The sequence below is a fragment of the Indicator indicator genome, unplaced genomic scaffold, assembly GCF_027791375.1.
Source record: "Indicator indicator isolate 239-I01 unplaced genomic scaffold, UM_Iind_1.1 iindUn_scaffold_321, whole genome shotgun sequence".
Classification (NCBI taxonomy): domain Eukaryota; kingdom Metazoa; phylum Chordata; class Aves; order Piciformes; family Indicatoridae; genus Indicator; species Indicator indicator.
The window spans coordinates 8,641-23,741 of record NW_026539360.1 but is presented as its reverse complement, the minus strand read 5'-3'; the positions used below and the strand labels follow the sequence as shown (position 1 = coordinate 23,741).

The 15,101-nt window shown below is 59.2% G+C and overlaps 2 protein-coding genes across 2 annotated transcripts; both read right to left on the bottom strand.

Annotated features, from left to right (window-relative positions):
- Positions 1-294: 294 nt before the first annotated feature.
- LOC128980579 (ethanolamine kinase 2-like) lies at positions 295-6,249 on the bottom strand (the record flags this gene model as incomplete). The annotated part of the gene is made up of 3 exons (XM_054399043.1): positions 6,034-6,249; positions 1,245-1,504; positions 295-432 (listed from the first exon to the last, which is right to left on the bottom strand). Coding segments are annotated over exons 1-3 (614 nt in total), but the record flags the coding sequence as incomplete, so codon positions are not given.
- A 2,363-nt stretch (positions 6,250-8,612) lies between these two features.
- On the bottom strand, positions 8,613-14,865 carry REN (renin). Its single transcript, XM_054399044.1, has 10 exons — positions 14,765-14,865; positions 13,188-13,344; positions 12,951-13,074; positions 12,009-12,127; positions 11,315-11,511; positions 10,544-10,552; positions 10,028-10,150; positions 9,347-9,491; positions 9,130-9,228; positions 8,613-8,774 (listed from the first exon to the last, which is right to left on the bottom strand). Exons 1-10 carry the CDS (start codon positions 14,863-14,865, stop codon positions 8,613-8,615), a joined length of 1,236 nt encoding a protein of 411 aa, XP_054255019.1.
- Positions 14,866-15,101: the final 236 nt, after the last annotated feature.

The following is a 15,101-nucleotide window of genomic DNA, read 5'->3' as shown; positions in this document are numbered from 1 at the left end:
CATCCCAGGTCAGCCTGGATGTGGCTCTGAGCAGCCTGCTCTGGTTGGGGCTGCCCCTGCTCACTGTAGGAGGCTTGGACTGGATGAGTTTTGAGGGTCCCCTCCAGCCCAAGGCATTCTAGGATTCTATGATCCAGAAGTGGCCACATGGTCAGATCCAGCCCCAACCCCAGTCACCCACAGAGGCTTTACCTGGGGCCTGGGGCTCTTTCCCCTGGTCCCATAGGCTTAGGGATGGGTGGGCAGTGGATGCCCAAGCCAGAGCCTGGCTCTTTGGGATCCCTCTGCCTTTACCTGGGGTTGGATACCTTTGGGCTGAGATCCGTCTTCACGAGGGTGAGGTATTTGTGCAGCTTCTGCCAGAGGATGGGCTTGGGGAGGCTCCCATTGGCGTGGATGGCATGGACCCTGGCCATCTGCTGGGCCACCAGCCTGCAAGGAAACAGATCCTGAGAGGTGGCCATGGAGCAGCACTGCTGAGAGGAGAGCTCCTCAAAACCAGTCTGGCGATGGTTTGTGCTGAAAAACGCAGGGTCAGCCCAGATGAGACTCCCCTCTGCCCCAGCTGCCACCCTCTGAGGCATTTCTAGACCCTCTCTGGGTCAAAAGCAGCAGCCACCCCTCCAGGGCAAGGTCAGATGAAAGCCAGGGCTCTTGTGGGATCTCTGTCCACCCCCAGCACCACCCAGCTTTGTGCCCATCAGCAGTGCCTGAGCACAGGTCTGGAGCTAAGGGAGAAGGGCAAAAAAGTTGTGGAAGGGTCTGGGGAACAAGTCCTGTGAGGGGCAGCTGAGGGACCTGGGGGTGTTCAGCCTGGAGAAGAGGAGGCTGAGGGAGACCTCACTGCTCTCTACAGCTCCCTGAGAGGAGGCTGGAGTCAGGTAGGGGTTGATAGAAGGAAAGGAAATGGCCTCAAGTTGCCCCAGGGGAGGTTTAGGTTGGACATTAGACGAAACTTCTTCACTGAAAGGGTTCTCAAAGCCTGGCACAGGCTCCCCAGGGGTTGGTTGAATCCCCATCCCTGGAGGTGTTTCAAAGCTGCAGAGATGTGGTGCTGAGGGCCATGGGTTAGCCTCAGCCTTGGTAAAGTTAGGGAATGGTTGGAGTGGAAGATCTGAAAGGGCTTTGCCAACCCAAATGATTCCATGAAGACAGGAAGAAGAGGAGCTGGAAGCACAGAGGAGCTCTGGCTCCCCAGGCTGCCCCCAGCCCCACACCCCCGAGGCCACAGGGGTCCTGCCCACCTGAAGATGTGGGGGTCCCGCACGTGGTCAGGCCCCAGGGCGATGCCTGGCAGGAACTGGTAGCAGAGGCCGTTGTGGAAGGCGCAGTAGAGGTCGGGGGCACAGCCGTGGGCACGCAGCACCTGGAAGTTCCTCAGCTCTGTCTCCCTGTCCACGAAGAGCTCCGTCTTCCTGCCGTACACACGCACCAGCACCGCGTCCCCCATGCCCTCCTCCGTGTAGCAGGCCACCAGCTTGTTGGTGATGCCATCAGTGAAGAGCTGGAGGGCAAGAGGAGAGGCACAGCCCTTGCCTGTACGTCCCCACCGTGCCAGCTGGGCATGGGGGAAGCCCCTTCCCACCAGCACACCCCCCCTGCCCCAGGGTGAAAGCAGCCTGGCAAAGGCAGTAGGCAGGGTTTGGGGAGGAGGAGGAGGTCACTAAGGCACAGATTTTGTCCCACTTGGCTTAAACTTCCAGAACATCACCAGCAGTGCGTCCTGGGCTCAAAAGCCACAGTGTGTCCTGCGTCCCCTGGAGGGGGGCAATGCTCCCAAAGGCAAAGCTGTCCTTGCAGGTTGTCCAGCACTGAGGAGTTACAACCACCCCCACGTCCCTTCCCTGTCACACCTGTGGCAGGGCTCGGGGTTGGCCTCTGCTCCCAAGGAACAAGCAGTAGGACAAGAGGAAACAACCTCAGGTTGAACCAGGAGAGGTTCAGGTTGGACATGAGGAACAATTTCTTCCCCTTCAGGTTTGTCAAGCCCTGGCCCAGCCTGCCCAGGGCAGTGGTGGAATCCCCATCCCTGGAGGGGTTTGGTTTCAAAGCCCTGGAGACGTGGTGCTGAGGTCCATGGGTCAGTGGTGGCCTGGCAGTGCTGGGATAAGGGTTGGAGTTGATGAGCTGGAAGATCTCTTCCAACCCAAACAATTTGGTGGTTCTGTGCCAATGGGGCAGAAGGGAACACGAAGCAGCAATGCCCACAGCAGCAGGTGGCACGAGTTTACAAGACCTCAAGGCTCACAGGCACCAGGTAAGGCCCTTTTTCACCTGGAAGCTCAGGAATGGCTCAGGGCAGGTGTGCCACCAACCCAGCTGGCAACCAACCAGCCCTGGGGACCACTCCCCCCAAAAATCTGTGTAAATCTTTCGGCATAAAATGACTAAAAAAAAATTATAACCCCCCAACAAACAACTCCCAAGCCCCACAACAAGCCAGCAAACAACCCGGAGCAAACACCACCGCCCCCTCCACCACCTCCTCCTCCTCCCGACCCTCCCCCACCGGGCCAGGTCGCTGATAGGCAGGGACGTCGCTGCTGGGGACATCTCTGTGTCATTGCTCTGATGGCTCCTCACAGATGGAAAGAGAGTTTTGTTCTCAGCTCGCCTCGCCTTGGCCAGCTGCCCGTGCACATGCAGGGGCTGCTGCCGCTGCTGCTGCCTGTGCCGAGCTCCTCTCCTCATCCCCTGGGGATTCCTCTTGCCTCTGGTGACACCAAGGGGTCTGGCTCGCTGTCACCCCCAGGGGGAACCCCCACCCGATGCAGGTGGGGTGCTCAGCCTCATGCAGGGCAGATTTAGATTGGAGAAGAGGAAGAAATTCTTGAGGGTGAGGGTTGGAACAGGTTGCCCAGGGAGGTTGGGGATGCATCCTCCCTGGAGGTGCTCAAGACCAGGCTGAATGAGGCCTTGAGCAGCCTGGGCTGGTGGGAGGTGTCCCTGCCCGTGGCAGGGGGTTTGGAACTGGATGAGCTTTGAGGTCCCTTCCAACCCAAACCATTCTATGAGTCTACAAACCCCAGCTTGGCAGCAAGGTTGAGGGTGCCATGGGGGTGCTGCTGCTCCCCAGGAGAGTGATCTCTTGCTCTCCTTTGGGTCTGGGGAGCTGCAGCAGGTGTGGAGCAGGAGGGGGGCGAGGGCACGTGCGGCAGCAGCAGCGGTGCTTGGGGGTGGGACAGCTAATTTTAGACATCCCACACAGCAACTCACACTCCTATATAGGCTGCCTATATATAGGGCTCCACAGAGCCTCCCGAGGGAAGCTCCAAGCACTGGAATGAGACACCCCAAGTTAGGCAGCTCCAGCACCCCTCAGGACACAGCTGGCTGTGGGCACGGCGAGAGGGGAGCTGCCCACTGCGCCCCCTGCCACTTAGCTGCGGCTGGGGGGGAGCTGAACCTTCTGAAGCCACTCGAGCTGCTTTTCCCAGGCCAGATAATCTGTGTTCCCACCACGGTGCCGTGCTTGGCTCCCTCCTCTCCTTGTCCTGCCAGGCCCCAGAGGCCAGGAATTCAGCAGGCAGGAGGGGTCGTGGCTCATCCACGCAGAGGATGTGGCGCCCTGGGGCTGCTGCCCTGCTCCACGTCAAGATGCTCAGCGTCACCTCACCTCCAACGTCCTTGTGCTGCTTTGTTTTGCTGCTCGACAGCCCTGATCAGCCCTTTCCAGAGGCTTTAACAGGATTACTGAGCCTTATCCCCCCCTTGAATTCCAGGTCACTAACTTTGGAGGATCACACGTGGTTCCTCAGCAACCTGCACTCACGCAGGCAGGGACTCGCCTGGTTGGCAGGCAGCAGCTCCTCCAGCTCCCAAGGAAGGAGCAGGGCTGCTCACCAGATTCCTGGTGCTGTTCCTTGTGGATCCAAAGTGCAGTCAGCTCTCAGCAGGGCCACAGTGCTGCTGCTGCCAGCCCAAACCCTTCCCTGCTGTGACCAGCCTGACTCTACTCCAATTGCAGCAATGAGATGCAAAGCAAAACCCAAGCCCTGTGCGAAGGTGCTGAAGGGCAGCTGCTCCACATGGGAGGCCCTCTCAGCATCCCCAAAAATGTGGCTGTACTGGCTCCTTGCACCCCCAGCAGCACTCCCCAGCCTGAGGGGTAGCTGGTAGCCCAGGGCCAGGCTGCAAAAGGCCATCTTGCTGCCAAAATCTGGGCTAAAAACATCCAGCCAGGCTGGAGTTCTCACAGGGGGTTGGCTCCATGTCGCTGCTGCTCTTCTTATCTCTGTCTGAGGATGGAGGAGTGTGATGGAGGAGTGTGTGCTTCCCTGACTCACCAACACTGCCTGTGCCTTCCCTGCACCCAGATCCTGCTGCCCAGGGACTGAGCTCAGAGGCTGAGGAATGGGAGCCCTGGGAAGCTGGCACAAGCTGGAGCACAGAGGGGCTGAAGATCCTATCAGGAAGAGGGCAGGTGAGGGGAGGCCAAGCACCCAGAGCCTTCCCATCTTCCACAGCCTGCCCCAAGCACAGGCAGAGTTTTTGGTGCCACTGACACAGCCTGGTACAGTCCCTACAAGCAGCTGGGCACCAACACCGTGCAGTGAGGTGGTGTGAACTGGGCACAGCTCCAGTGAGTGGGGGAAAGGGAACAGAAAGGCTAATGGGAACCAGCTGAGGACCAGAGCACTGCTCCAGTCCCCTCCTGAACAGCTCCTGCAATCCCAGCGAGGGGAAACAGCTGGAGGATCTCCCCCTGGCTAAGTCCTAAGGTTTGGGGGCTTTCACCCTTTTTTTTTTTTCTAATTAAAAACAACCCCCCACACACACACAGACAAGCTGCTGTTGAACACTGATCCCCTCTGATGCTTGCAGAGAGCCTGGATACTGGGAGAGCTGAGTCCTTCCCAAGCAACCACCACGGCTGAGGGCTGTGCTGGGTGCTGCACAGAGCCCTGAGACATTTCCTGCCCTTACAACTCCTGTGAGGAACTCACTCCAGCTCTGAGGAACTCCAGCTTCCTGCCTATTGCCATCTGCCCTTTCATATGGATTTTCCTGCAGCTTCTTGTATTTAATTACACGTGGCTATTAATACATTTTTAATGGCACTCCAGGCACACGGGGAGGGGGGACACATGCACACGTGGGGGGGGTTAAGTGCACCCAGCTCTGCCACTTCCACACTCCTGTGCCTGTATTCAGGAGCCCAGCAAGGGCACAGACACCACTGGCCTCAGTTTTCCACCCCAGACCTGGCAGGGGACTCCCCTGAGAAGCAGCTTCCAGCCCAGCTCCCCCAGCTGCCACAGCTAAGCCCTGCCAGCTCCAGACAGCCAAGTCCTGGTCCATGCAAGGAACCCAGCACCAAATCCCAGTTTCCATCCCAAGGAGCCCAGGACCAAATCCTCGCTCCCATCCCAAGGTGCCCAGCACCGAATCCCAGCTCCCATCCAAACTTGCACAACCTGGCAGAGGTGCCAGCCAACAAGTAACCCAAGTGAGACCTCCTCCAGGGAGCAGCTGCACCCTGGCAGCACTGGGTGCAGCACCTGCAGGGCAGGCTCTGGGGGTACCAGCTGTGCAGGATGCCACCTCCCCCCAAGCCATTACCTACCTTGGCAGCCTTGAAGGACCCTGGGGCCATGCTTACAGAGTGGTGCCTGCCCAAGGGGTCCCCGAAGCCTGAGGGGTGGGGGGATGGTATCACAGCTTTGCACAGCTGATCAATGCCAGTTACATGCTGGGAGTGGAGGGGAGGACTGGGGTGTCAGGACAGGATGTTGCACCTTCCTTGGCAGGTCTTAAAGCTCCCCATGGTGTACCCTACAGCCAACCTCATGCAGACCTTATAGCCCCCTCCAAGTGAGCTCTAAAGCTACCCCAGGGTGAGCCCTGTAGCACCTCTGGGTGCACCCCACAGCCTCCCCTCCCCTCCCTGCCCCTTATAGCTCATTGCCTAGCCCCTATAGTCCTCCAGGCTGAGTTTTGCAGCCCCCCCGGGGGGTTCTTGGACTGCAGCAGCAGGTCCCTGAGGGCGGTGGGGGATGCTCCACCCAGGTTTCCCCCCCCAGCGGGACATACCTTGGTCTTCACCCTGGCGGGGTCCCAGCCGGGTCTCAGCTCCCGCATGAGCCGCAGAGCCCCTGGCAGCACGTCCCTCTCGTCCACCGCAATGCCGAGGTGGGGGACACTGCAAATCGCCCCCGCATCACCGCCCCGCTCCGGCGCCGGGCAGTCGGGACAGCGACCGGGGGACAGGGCCATAGCCAGCTCCGAGCCACCGGAGCTGCGGCCCATGTGCCGGGGGCTGCCGCGGGGCCGGCGGCCGTGGGGAGGAGGAGGAGGAGGAGGAGGAGGAGCCGCCCGCCGTTAGGAAGCCATGAGTCACCGGCCCGCCTTCCTCCCGCCTCCCGCGGCAGCGCCCGCCCGCGTTGTGAGGTCAGCGGGACCCGCACCGGACCCGCACTGGGACCCCCCACCCTGCCCGCAGCACCTGCAGCCGGTGCCTTCCTGCCAGATGCCTTCCCTCCTCCCATCTCGGCATCCCTAGGGAGGGTCAGCACAGCGCCAGCCTCACCCCTTCGGAATCCAAAGGATGGGGATGCTGCGCTGGCCCCCGCACCGACCGGGACCCGCACCGGGACACCCCTCACCCTCGCCTGCTGCCGGTCCTCTCCACAGAGGTGCTTCCTCTCTAGCCCCCCTCCATCCTCCTCAGCTATCCTGGGGTGGGGGAGCCCACAAAGCCCCTACATCCCTTTGGGATCTGGGATCCCCCCCCACACACTCCACTCGCCACACCTGCAGCCCCTAGGTACCTCCTCCTCCCACATCAACCACTTTAGGGGTCTCCACACAGCCCCCCAACCCCCTCCATTCATCTGAGAGCTGCGATAAAAAGGATGGGGATGGTGCACAGGAGATGCACCCCAAGATGTGCTGGCAGCACCCTGGGCTCCAGGAGGGGCAGGTCCCCTCTGGACCAACCTCTCCCATCTCACCCACCAAGCACTGACCCCCCCATAAGGGATTTCCAGGTGGGTTGGGGGAGAGGTTTGCTTGGTAAAGAGTGAGCAGGACTGGCTGGCACAGTTCCCCAGTGTCTGCTGACCCCACTCCAGCCCCACTTCATTATCGGAGGAAATAACAAGTGTGAAGGGCTGGCAGCAGAGAATTGCCCCCTCCAAAGCTTACAGCTGGCTGGTGCCTGAAACCAGCTAAATGGACCATGGGGACTTGGGGAAAATCGTTTAAAGAGAGAGAGAGAGAAGGAGAAAAATATATAATAAAACTCCAGCAGCCACTCACCCAAGCTGCTAAATATAGAGGCAGCTCTGGCAGGTTTTAATGGGATGCTCATAATTGCTGCTGTTGCTTTGCTGGGCTGAGTGTGGCCCTAATTGCTGGCCCATAATGATCCTGAGTGTTAATATGGGGCAGTGGTGGGTTATTGGTGCCCTGCAGCCAGAACTGGGCAGCAGCCACTGGGAAATTGTCCTGGCACAAGTGATTAGAGGTGTTAATAGCCTGGCTTAAGGGGCCCAGGAACCACACAGCAGCAGCCCAGGCATTTTTTTCCCCCCTCCTGCAGCTTGAAATCAACCCTGCTGAATAGGAACAGACCTGGAGACACTAAAAAACCCCATCCTGGTTTAGGCCACCTGAGGGCTGAAGCCATCGGGGGGTTTAAGCCACCTGCTGCTCTTTGAAGCTGGCATCACTTGAGTCCTCCCCAGAGCAGAGGCTTTGTGGTGTAGAATAGGATAGAGAAAGCTCAGTAGTTTCCAAGAGGAAGGAAGGGGAAAAGCTTCCTAGGACCTCTGCACCAGGATCTCCAGGAGGTTGTGGAGAGGCTGAGCTGTAGCTCAGGGTATTAGAAAAAATTTCTTCCCAGAAAGGGTTCTCAGGCACTGGCCCAGGCTGCCCAGGGAGGTGGTGGAGTGTCCAGGCCTGGAGGTGTTCAAAAGGCACTTGGGTGTGGTGCTGAGGGTCATGGGTTAGTGGTGGTGGCTTAGCAGCAGTGGTGGAGTTGTGAGTTCTAGGGGAGTGGTTGGACTTGGTGACCTCAAAGGTCTCCCAACCTCAACAGTTCTCTGACCTGTGCATCCCTCTTTGCTGACTCCCCAGGAGTGCCCAGTGGTCCAGGACAAGCATCCATTCAGTGTCCTGCTGCTCCAAGACTGTTTAATGTTCAAGTCATGGGGAGGGGTTGGGCTAACACCAGCTAAAACTATCCCTAAACAGCAGCCAGATGATCTTCCTCCCATCCCAAGCACCACACAAACCCCAGCAGATCATCCATCCTCTGATGCCTGCAACCCATGAGCACAACTCCACACCAGCAACAACTCTCTTGTGCCAGTTTGTACCCTAGAAGTCCCTGGAGATGCAGCTCCAGCCACAGGATCCCATTTGGATTCCCAGCCCCTGCACAGAGGGACTAGGAGATGCCTTTAAGGTTCAGCTCTCCCCGGCAGCAGAGATTCCCGGGAAGCAGCGCGGGGGTTTTGGAGTGGGAGAAGGTGAGGTTTTGCAGTTGCTTCAGCACAGAGAGGAGGTGGCTGAGCTGCAAGGAAATGCTCTTCAAACAGTTTCTTCTCAGTGGTGCTCTCGGCTCCGGGCTGGTCCCTCCCCATCCCTCCCAGCAGCGCCCCCAGCCCTCAGCGGGCCGTGGCGAAGCCGATGCGGTTGTGGCGTCGGTCGAATTTGGTGTAGTAGTGCCCGATGAAGCTGGCACCCAGGATCCAGAGTGGACCAGCTGGAGGTGGGATGTCCATCCCTGAGAAAGCCACCACGCAGATGTCCTCCCCGTACTGGGATTGCTGCAAACAGGCAGAGAGCCACAGGGTGGTGGAGGCAGCAGGAGGGGGATCTCTCCAGCCGTGATCCTCAGCTCAGCACCTCTGCTTGGCCTTGATGTTCCTTCTTCCAGCAAAGAGCATCCCTGCCTGTCTCTGCTCACCCCCAATCTCCCCCAGACCACCCAAAGAAATGGTGACAGCTTGGTCTGACCCACCTGGACATCTCTGCCAAGCAGGGGGGTTTGGGGAAAAAGAGGAAACACTCTGGGGCTGCTCTAGGGGAGCAAGGAGGGTGCAGGAGAGCTGCACCCCAAGGTGCATGCACCCAGCCTGGGGACAGCTGCCCTCCCCCCCAACCCAGAGGGGTGCAGCTTACCCGGAGGACGTAGGCTGAGCCACTGAGCACATAAATCTTCCCACCCAGGTGGAAGGAGATGTTGGGCAGCTGAGGGACTTGCTCACAGTCCACCACATACTGCAGGAGGAGGAGGCAGCCCTGTGCCCATTTGCTGGGGCGAGGAAGGGCTGGGGTAGAGGCAGATGAGGGAGCAGGTGGTGGGACATGGGGAAGGGGACAGAGGAGGTTTGCTCACCTCTCCTTCAGCCATCTCTGCTGCCCCAATGGCCTTCATCAGCACAGAGATGGGGCCGGCTGGGCCTGTGATGTAGGAGGCACCGGTGTCGATGGCCACGGAGCAGCCTTCCTTGCAGAAGAGGATTTCAGCTCCTACAGACACTCTGGAGTGGGAAGGGCAAGGGGTGACCCTGAGTCTCCTGTGGGGACCAGAGCTCAGCTCCCAGGGCCACAGGTCCCAGGGGTGAGGTTGTCACATCTTTGGTGTGCTGCTCCCACTGTCTCCAGAGCATGGAGTCTCCAGGGGCTCTTGGAAGCCTCCCTTCAAGCTTCTTGAATCTCACAGCCAAGCTCCATCACATGGGGGGGGGGGGGGGGGGGGTTGTCTGTATGTGTGTGTGTGTATTTTTGTGGTTAAATAAACACAGCAGAATTGTTTCAGTCCTTCTGCAGGACTAAAGGAGGGGTTAAACTCTTCCACTGCAGCTTCCAAGTTCAATCAGCCCAAGCTCTGCATTCTCTTTGCTGAGCCCAGAGGAGCCAACTCCATGCTGGAGGGACCAGCCCTGTGCTGGAGGGACCAACCTCACTTCCCTCCAGAGGGGAAAGCATCCTTCAGCAACCCCAAGTGAACTCATACCCCTGTGGACCACCCTCCCCAGCACCCAGCAAGCTTTCCCCAGGCCCAGCCTGGCCTCACCCTTTCATGCTGATCTGCCAGTAGCCACTCTTGCTGACGTTCAGGTAGTGGAAGTCCCCACTGTAGTAGGCTGGGTCACTGCCTCCCAGGATTATTTCCCCCCCAGGTTTCAGAGGAGCATTCCTAGGGTGCAGAACACAGCAGAGTGATTCCCCCTCAGCTGCTGCCCCACAGGAACCAGCAAGAAGGGACCATGGCCAGCCCTGCGCCTCTGGTGACCCAGTGAGCAGTGGTGGAGAAGCAGAAGAAACCCTGAGTTAGTTCAGAGAGGTGCAAGAGCCTGCTGGAGAAGGGTGCCACATGCTGAGGTCTCTGAGCAGGTTGATGCTGGCAGCCTGTGGGCAGGGCCTGGTGCAGGTGTCTGAGCTCCCACAGACCAGTGCCCAGCTGCCACTGGTCCCAGTGCTGGGCAGAGCTGGGCTGGGGCTGGCAGTGGGAGCAGGGTGTGCTGCTTGTCCCCAGGGTGCAGGGTTAGTGCTGGTGTCTCAAGGGTGCTCATGCTTTTGGTCTTCTTACTTCGAAGCTCTGCAAAGAGAAAGAAGCTCCATAAGCCTGTGGCTCGAGGCCAGCTGTGTTCCTGGGGTGCCAAGGGGAGCCCAGCAGCATCCCAGTTTGCAGCCAGCATCCTCAGGCTTTGCTTGTTATTGGTGGGACCACCTTTAGTTGAGGTGAGGAGCTACCATGCCTGCTTTAAGCAGGACCTGGTGGATCTGTTTGGCACTGGACATTGCCAGGGCTGGTGAGCAGTGCTGGGGTGGGGAACAGCATTCCTAAGCTGCCAGGACTGGCTCCCTCCCCCTGTCCCCCACTGTCCCTCTGGGATTTGGTGCTGCTGGGAGGAGAGGTGCTGGAGCATAACAGTTTGGGGGCAAGAAATGGAAGGAGGCTTGGCTGCTAGTGTTGTTTTAACAATGAATTTTAGAATCTTTTTAACTTTGCCTGTAGATGAAACACTAAACCCACCCTGGCTGTGACCACTCCAGCCCCACCAGCAGAGCTGGTGACTTTGTGCAATCCAACAGTGACAAACAAGCAGGGAGCAGCCACTCCTGGCCTTGGCACTCCTTGCCCAGCAGCTCCAGATAAGCATCCACCTGGCTCTACCTCTTGGCTGCCTCATTCCATCCCAACCCCTCCAGGCATCTTCCACATGCCCTCCACCCCGTCCCAGGTCCCACAGCCCCAGCCACAGCTCTTTCCCAGCTCCCACACGTGAGCCCAGCACTGCCCTGGCTGCAAGAGCAAAACACCTCCCGAGCCCTGCTGCCTGCTCCCCACGGCACCCACCGGCTGTAGTAGACAGAGAACACATCCTCCTTGAGGATCTGCTGGGAGAGGATCCTGTCGAAGACGGGGGTGATGCCATCGATGGCCTGGCTGGGGTAGCCCATCCCCAGCACCCCATCGAACCTGGCGAAGATGAAGGGGAAGGCAGGCAGCGCCGTGGCCTCGGCGAACACCTGGACGATTGGGATGTCTGACACCTGGGAGAGGGCACGGGGGTCCTGTCAGGGGCTGGAGACTCTAGACAGCCCCTCCCTTGCCCAGAGAGCTCCTCCCCTGCCCAGAGAGCTCCTCCCCTGCCCAGAGAGCTCCTCCCCTGCCCAGAGAGCTCCTCCCCTGCCCAGAGACACCCTCACTACATGATGAGAATAAACACCACCTCCACCTCCACCTGCCTCCAGCCCCGCCTGCAGCCCCACCTCCAACCCCACCTCTAGCCCCGCCTCCATCTACCTCCACCCATCTCTACCCCACCTCCAGCCCCATTTCTCCCCAGTCTCCAGCCTCATCTCCACCCACCTCCACCCACCTCCATCTCCCCCATCTCCCCCTCCACCTCCCCCTCCACCTCCCCCTCACCTGAGTGCCTGCTAACTTGCCCAACCGAGGATGCTCACAGAGGGCAGCAGAGCCACATGTGGGCATCTCCTGGCCGAGCCAGCAGCTGCAGGTGGGTGGGCTGGGGGCATGAGCTCACCATGACGATGTCCTGGCTGAGGAAGCCTTTGACGCTGCCGGTGCCGTAGCGGATGGCGAAGGCGGTGCCGTTGGCGATGTGCGTCCGGGACTTGGAGGAGTCATAGCGGCTGTGGGACACTGGGGGGAGGGAGAAGGTGCATCGAGTGGTGGTGGCCGCTTGGCAGGAGGCTGTGACATCCCTGAGCCCTGCACCTGCCAGTTTTGGATGCTGCTTCTCAGATGGAGCTCCTGTGGGAACGAGCTGCCAGCCAGGGGGTGCCCTGCTCTTACACCAAGGAGGGCAACTCAGGTGGGGAAGGGTCTGGAGAACAGGGCTGGGGGGGAGCAGCTGAGGGAGCTGGGGGTGTTCAGCCTGGAGAAGAGGAGGATGAGGGGAGACCTCATTGCTCTCTACAACTCCCTGGAAGGAGGCCGGAGTCAGGTGTGGGTCAGTCTCTTCTCCCAAGGAATAAGTGATAGGATGAGAGGAAAGGGCCTCACGTTGTACCAGGGGAGGTTTAGGTTGGATGTTAGGAAAAGTTTCTTCACTGCAGGAATAGCCAGGGGTTGGAACAGGCTGCCCAGGGAGGTGGTGGAGCCCCCATCCCTGGAGGTGTTCAAGAAACCTGTGGCCATGGCACTTGGGGACTTGGTTTGGTGGCCATGGTGGGGTTGGGTTGAAAGTTGGACTGGATGACCTTAGAGCCCTTTCCAACCCAAACAATTCCATGGTTCCGTGATTCTATAAAGAAAGCAAATAAAGGTGACAAGACCAGCTGAGAACCTCAGCCCCAGTGCCAGAGGGGTGGGTAGGAGCAGGCAGACCCCCCCTTGTTCAAAGGTAAATCCATCCCAGCCTGCTTCGAGCAGCCCATAGGATGGAGGAACTCTCTGGGACTGACTGGAGCTGAGGCTGGAGAGGTTCAGCCCCAGCCTGGTTCCAGCCATGCCCCATACTCACCACAGGCACTGTAGAGTGGGGAGCACTTGTAGGATGGCACCCACAGGTTGGCTGAGCCAGTGTCAAAGACCACCTTGAAGGTCTGGGCGGGGGTCCCGATGCTGATCTCACCGAAATACTGAGTCTGGAAGGCACAGGGCACGGGGAGCATCCCTGGGGCACAGCTCAGACAGGAGCTGGGGGTGCGGGCAGGGTGGTGTTGAGGCGGCAGCCCCCCCTAAGAGGGGAGACACTCACGTCCAGGTAGTTGGTGAGGAGGGTGGGAGCCGTCCCGTTCCGGGGGCCAACCACCGCACTGCGCCTGCTCTGCCTCAGCTCAGGGAAGACATCCGAGACCTTCACCCCCATCTCCTGCAGCGTCTGGCGGATGGAAGGCATCCTCCGCAGCGGGATCCTGCCGGCAGAGGGGCGAGGGCAGGGCTGGGGGACCAGGGGGCGCGCAGGCGGCCACAGAAGACACCTCCCAGCTGCCTGGCACCCTCGTTCCCCAGCGCTCCTTCGGAAATCCAGCAGGGTGGCTCTAGATGGCAGCAGCTGCCCGCAGCACCCTGCGCTGCCAACCCTCTGCGTCCCACCACCAGCCCCGTCCTGGTCCTGCAGGGGATGCACCAGAGCCCACCCAGGACAGGGACCCCACCGGGCTTGTCTGCTGCAGGAGGCGCCCCCAGACCCCACGGACTGAGCCCAGCCCCACGCTCCCCTTGTTTGCTGTGCAAGGGAAACGCTTCCCCTTGGTCTCCTGGGTTACTGGGGAGACAGGGGATAGTACCGAGCCTCATGGTGGTCTGTGAGGAAGAGGAGCAAGGGAGAGAAGAGGAGGAGCAAGGAAAAGCAAAAGAGGAGCAAGGAAGAGCAGAAGAGGAGCAAGGAAGAGCAGAAGAGGAGCAAGGAAGAGCAGAAGAGGAGCAAGGAAGAGCAGAAGAGGAGCAAAGAAGAGCAAAAGAGGAGCAGGGAAGAGCAAAAGAGGAGCAGGGAAGAGCAAAAGAGGAGCAGGGAAGAGCTAAGGAGGAGCAGGGAAAAGCAAAAGAGGAGCAGGGAAGAGCAAAAGAGGAGCAGGGAAGAGCAAAAGAGGAGCAGGGAAGAGCTAAAGAGGAGCAGGGAAGAGCAAAAGAGGAGCAAAGAAGAGCTAAAGAGGAGCAGGGAAGAGCAAAAGAGGAGCAAAGAAGAGATAAAGAGGAGCAGGGAAGAGCAAAAGATGAGCAAAGAAGAGCTAAGGAGGAGCAGGGAAGAGCAAAAGAGGAGCAAAGAAGAATAAAGAGGAGTCAGGGAAGAGCAAGAGAGGAAGCAAAGAAGAGCTAAGGAGGAAGAAGAAGAGCTAAAGAGGAGCAGGGGAAGAGAAAGAGGAGGCAAAGAAGAGCTAAGGAGGAGCAGGGAAGAGCAAAAGAGAGCAAAGAAGAGCTAAGGAGGAGCAAGGAAGAGCTAAAGAGGAGCAGGGAAGAGCAAAAGAGGAGCAAAGAAGAGCTAAGGAGGAGCAAGGAAGAGCTAAAGAGGAGCAGGGAAGAGCAAAAGAGGAGCAAAGAAGAGCTAAGGAGGAGCAAGGAAGAGCTAAAGAGGAGCAGGGAAGAGCAAAAGAGGAGCAAAGAGCTAAGGAGGAGCAGGGAAGAGCAAAAGAGGAGCAAAGAAGAGCTAAGGAGGAGCAGGGAAGAGCAGGTGTGCCAGCAGAGAACAGAAAGGGAGGAGGCAGAGGGTTTCCCAGCACAGCTGTAGCATCAAGAGAGTCTTCTGGTCCTCAGCACCAGCCCAAGCACCCCGAAACAGGGGGGCACATGGAGACCCAGCACGCTGTGGCCCACCTGAGACACACATGCCTGTACCTCTGCAAAGCCTGGCTTGGTGAGGGGAAGAAGCTGATGCCCCAGGCCATGGCCAAGACCACCAGATACTGCTGCACCCTCCTGCTGTGTCCTGCCAGCATCTTGCTCTCCTAGGGCAGCTCCTTCACCAGCAGCTTCCTTGTGTCCTGAAGGGGAGGATGCTTTTATAGCCTGGGTTCCCTGCATCCCCCTGGGTTTCTCCTCCCCATGGGCTGGGGGAGGGCTGGGGAATCCTACAGGCAGGTGGCTGGATGCTGAGCAGGACAGACCCTGCAGAAGGTGGCACAGCCAGGAGAGGCCCATGCCTGGTGGGCACAGCTGGCAAGCTTGGCTGGTG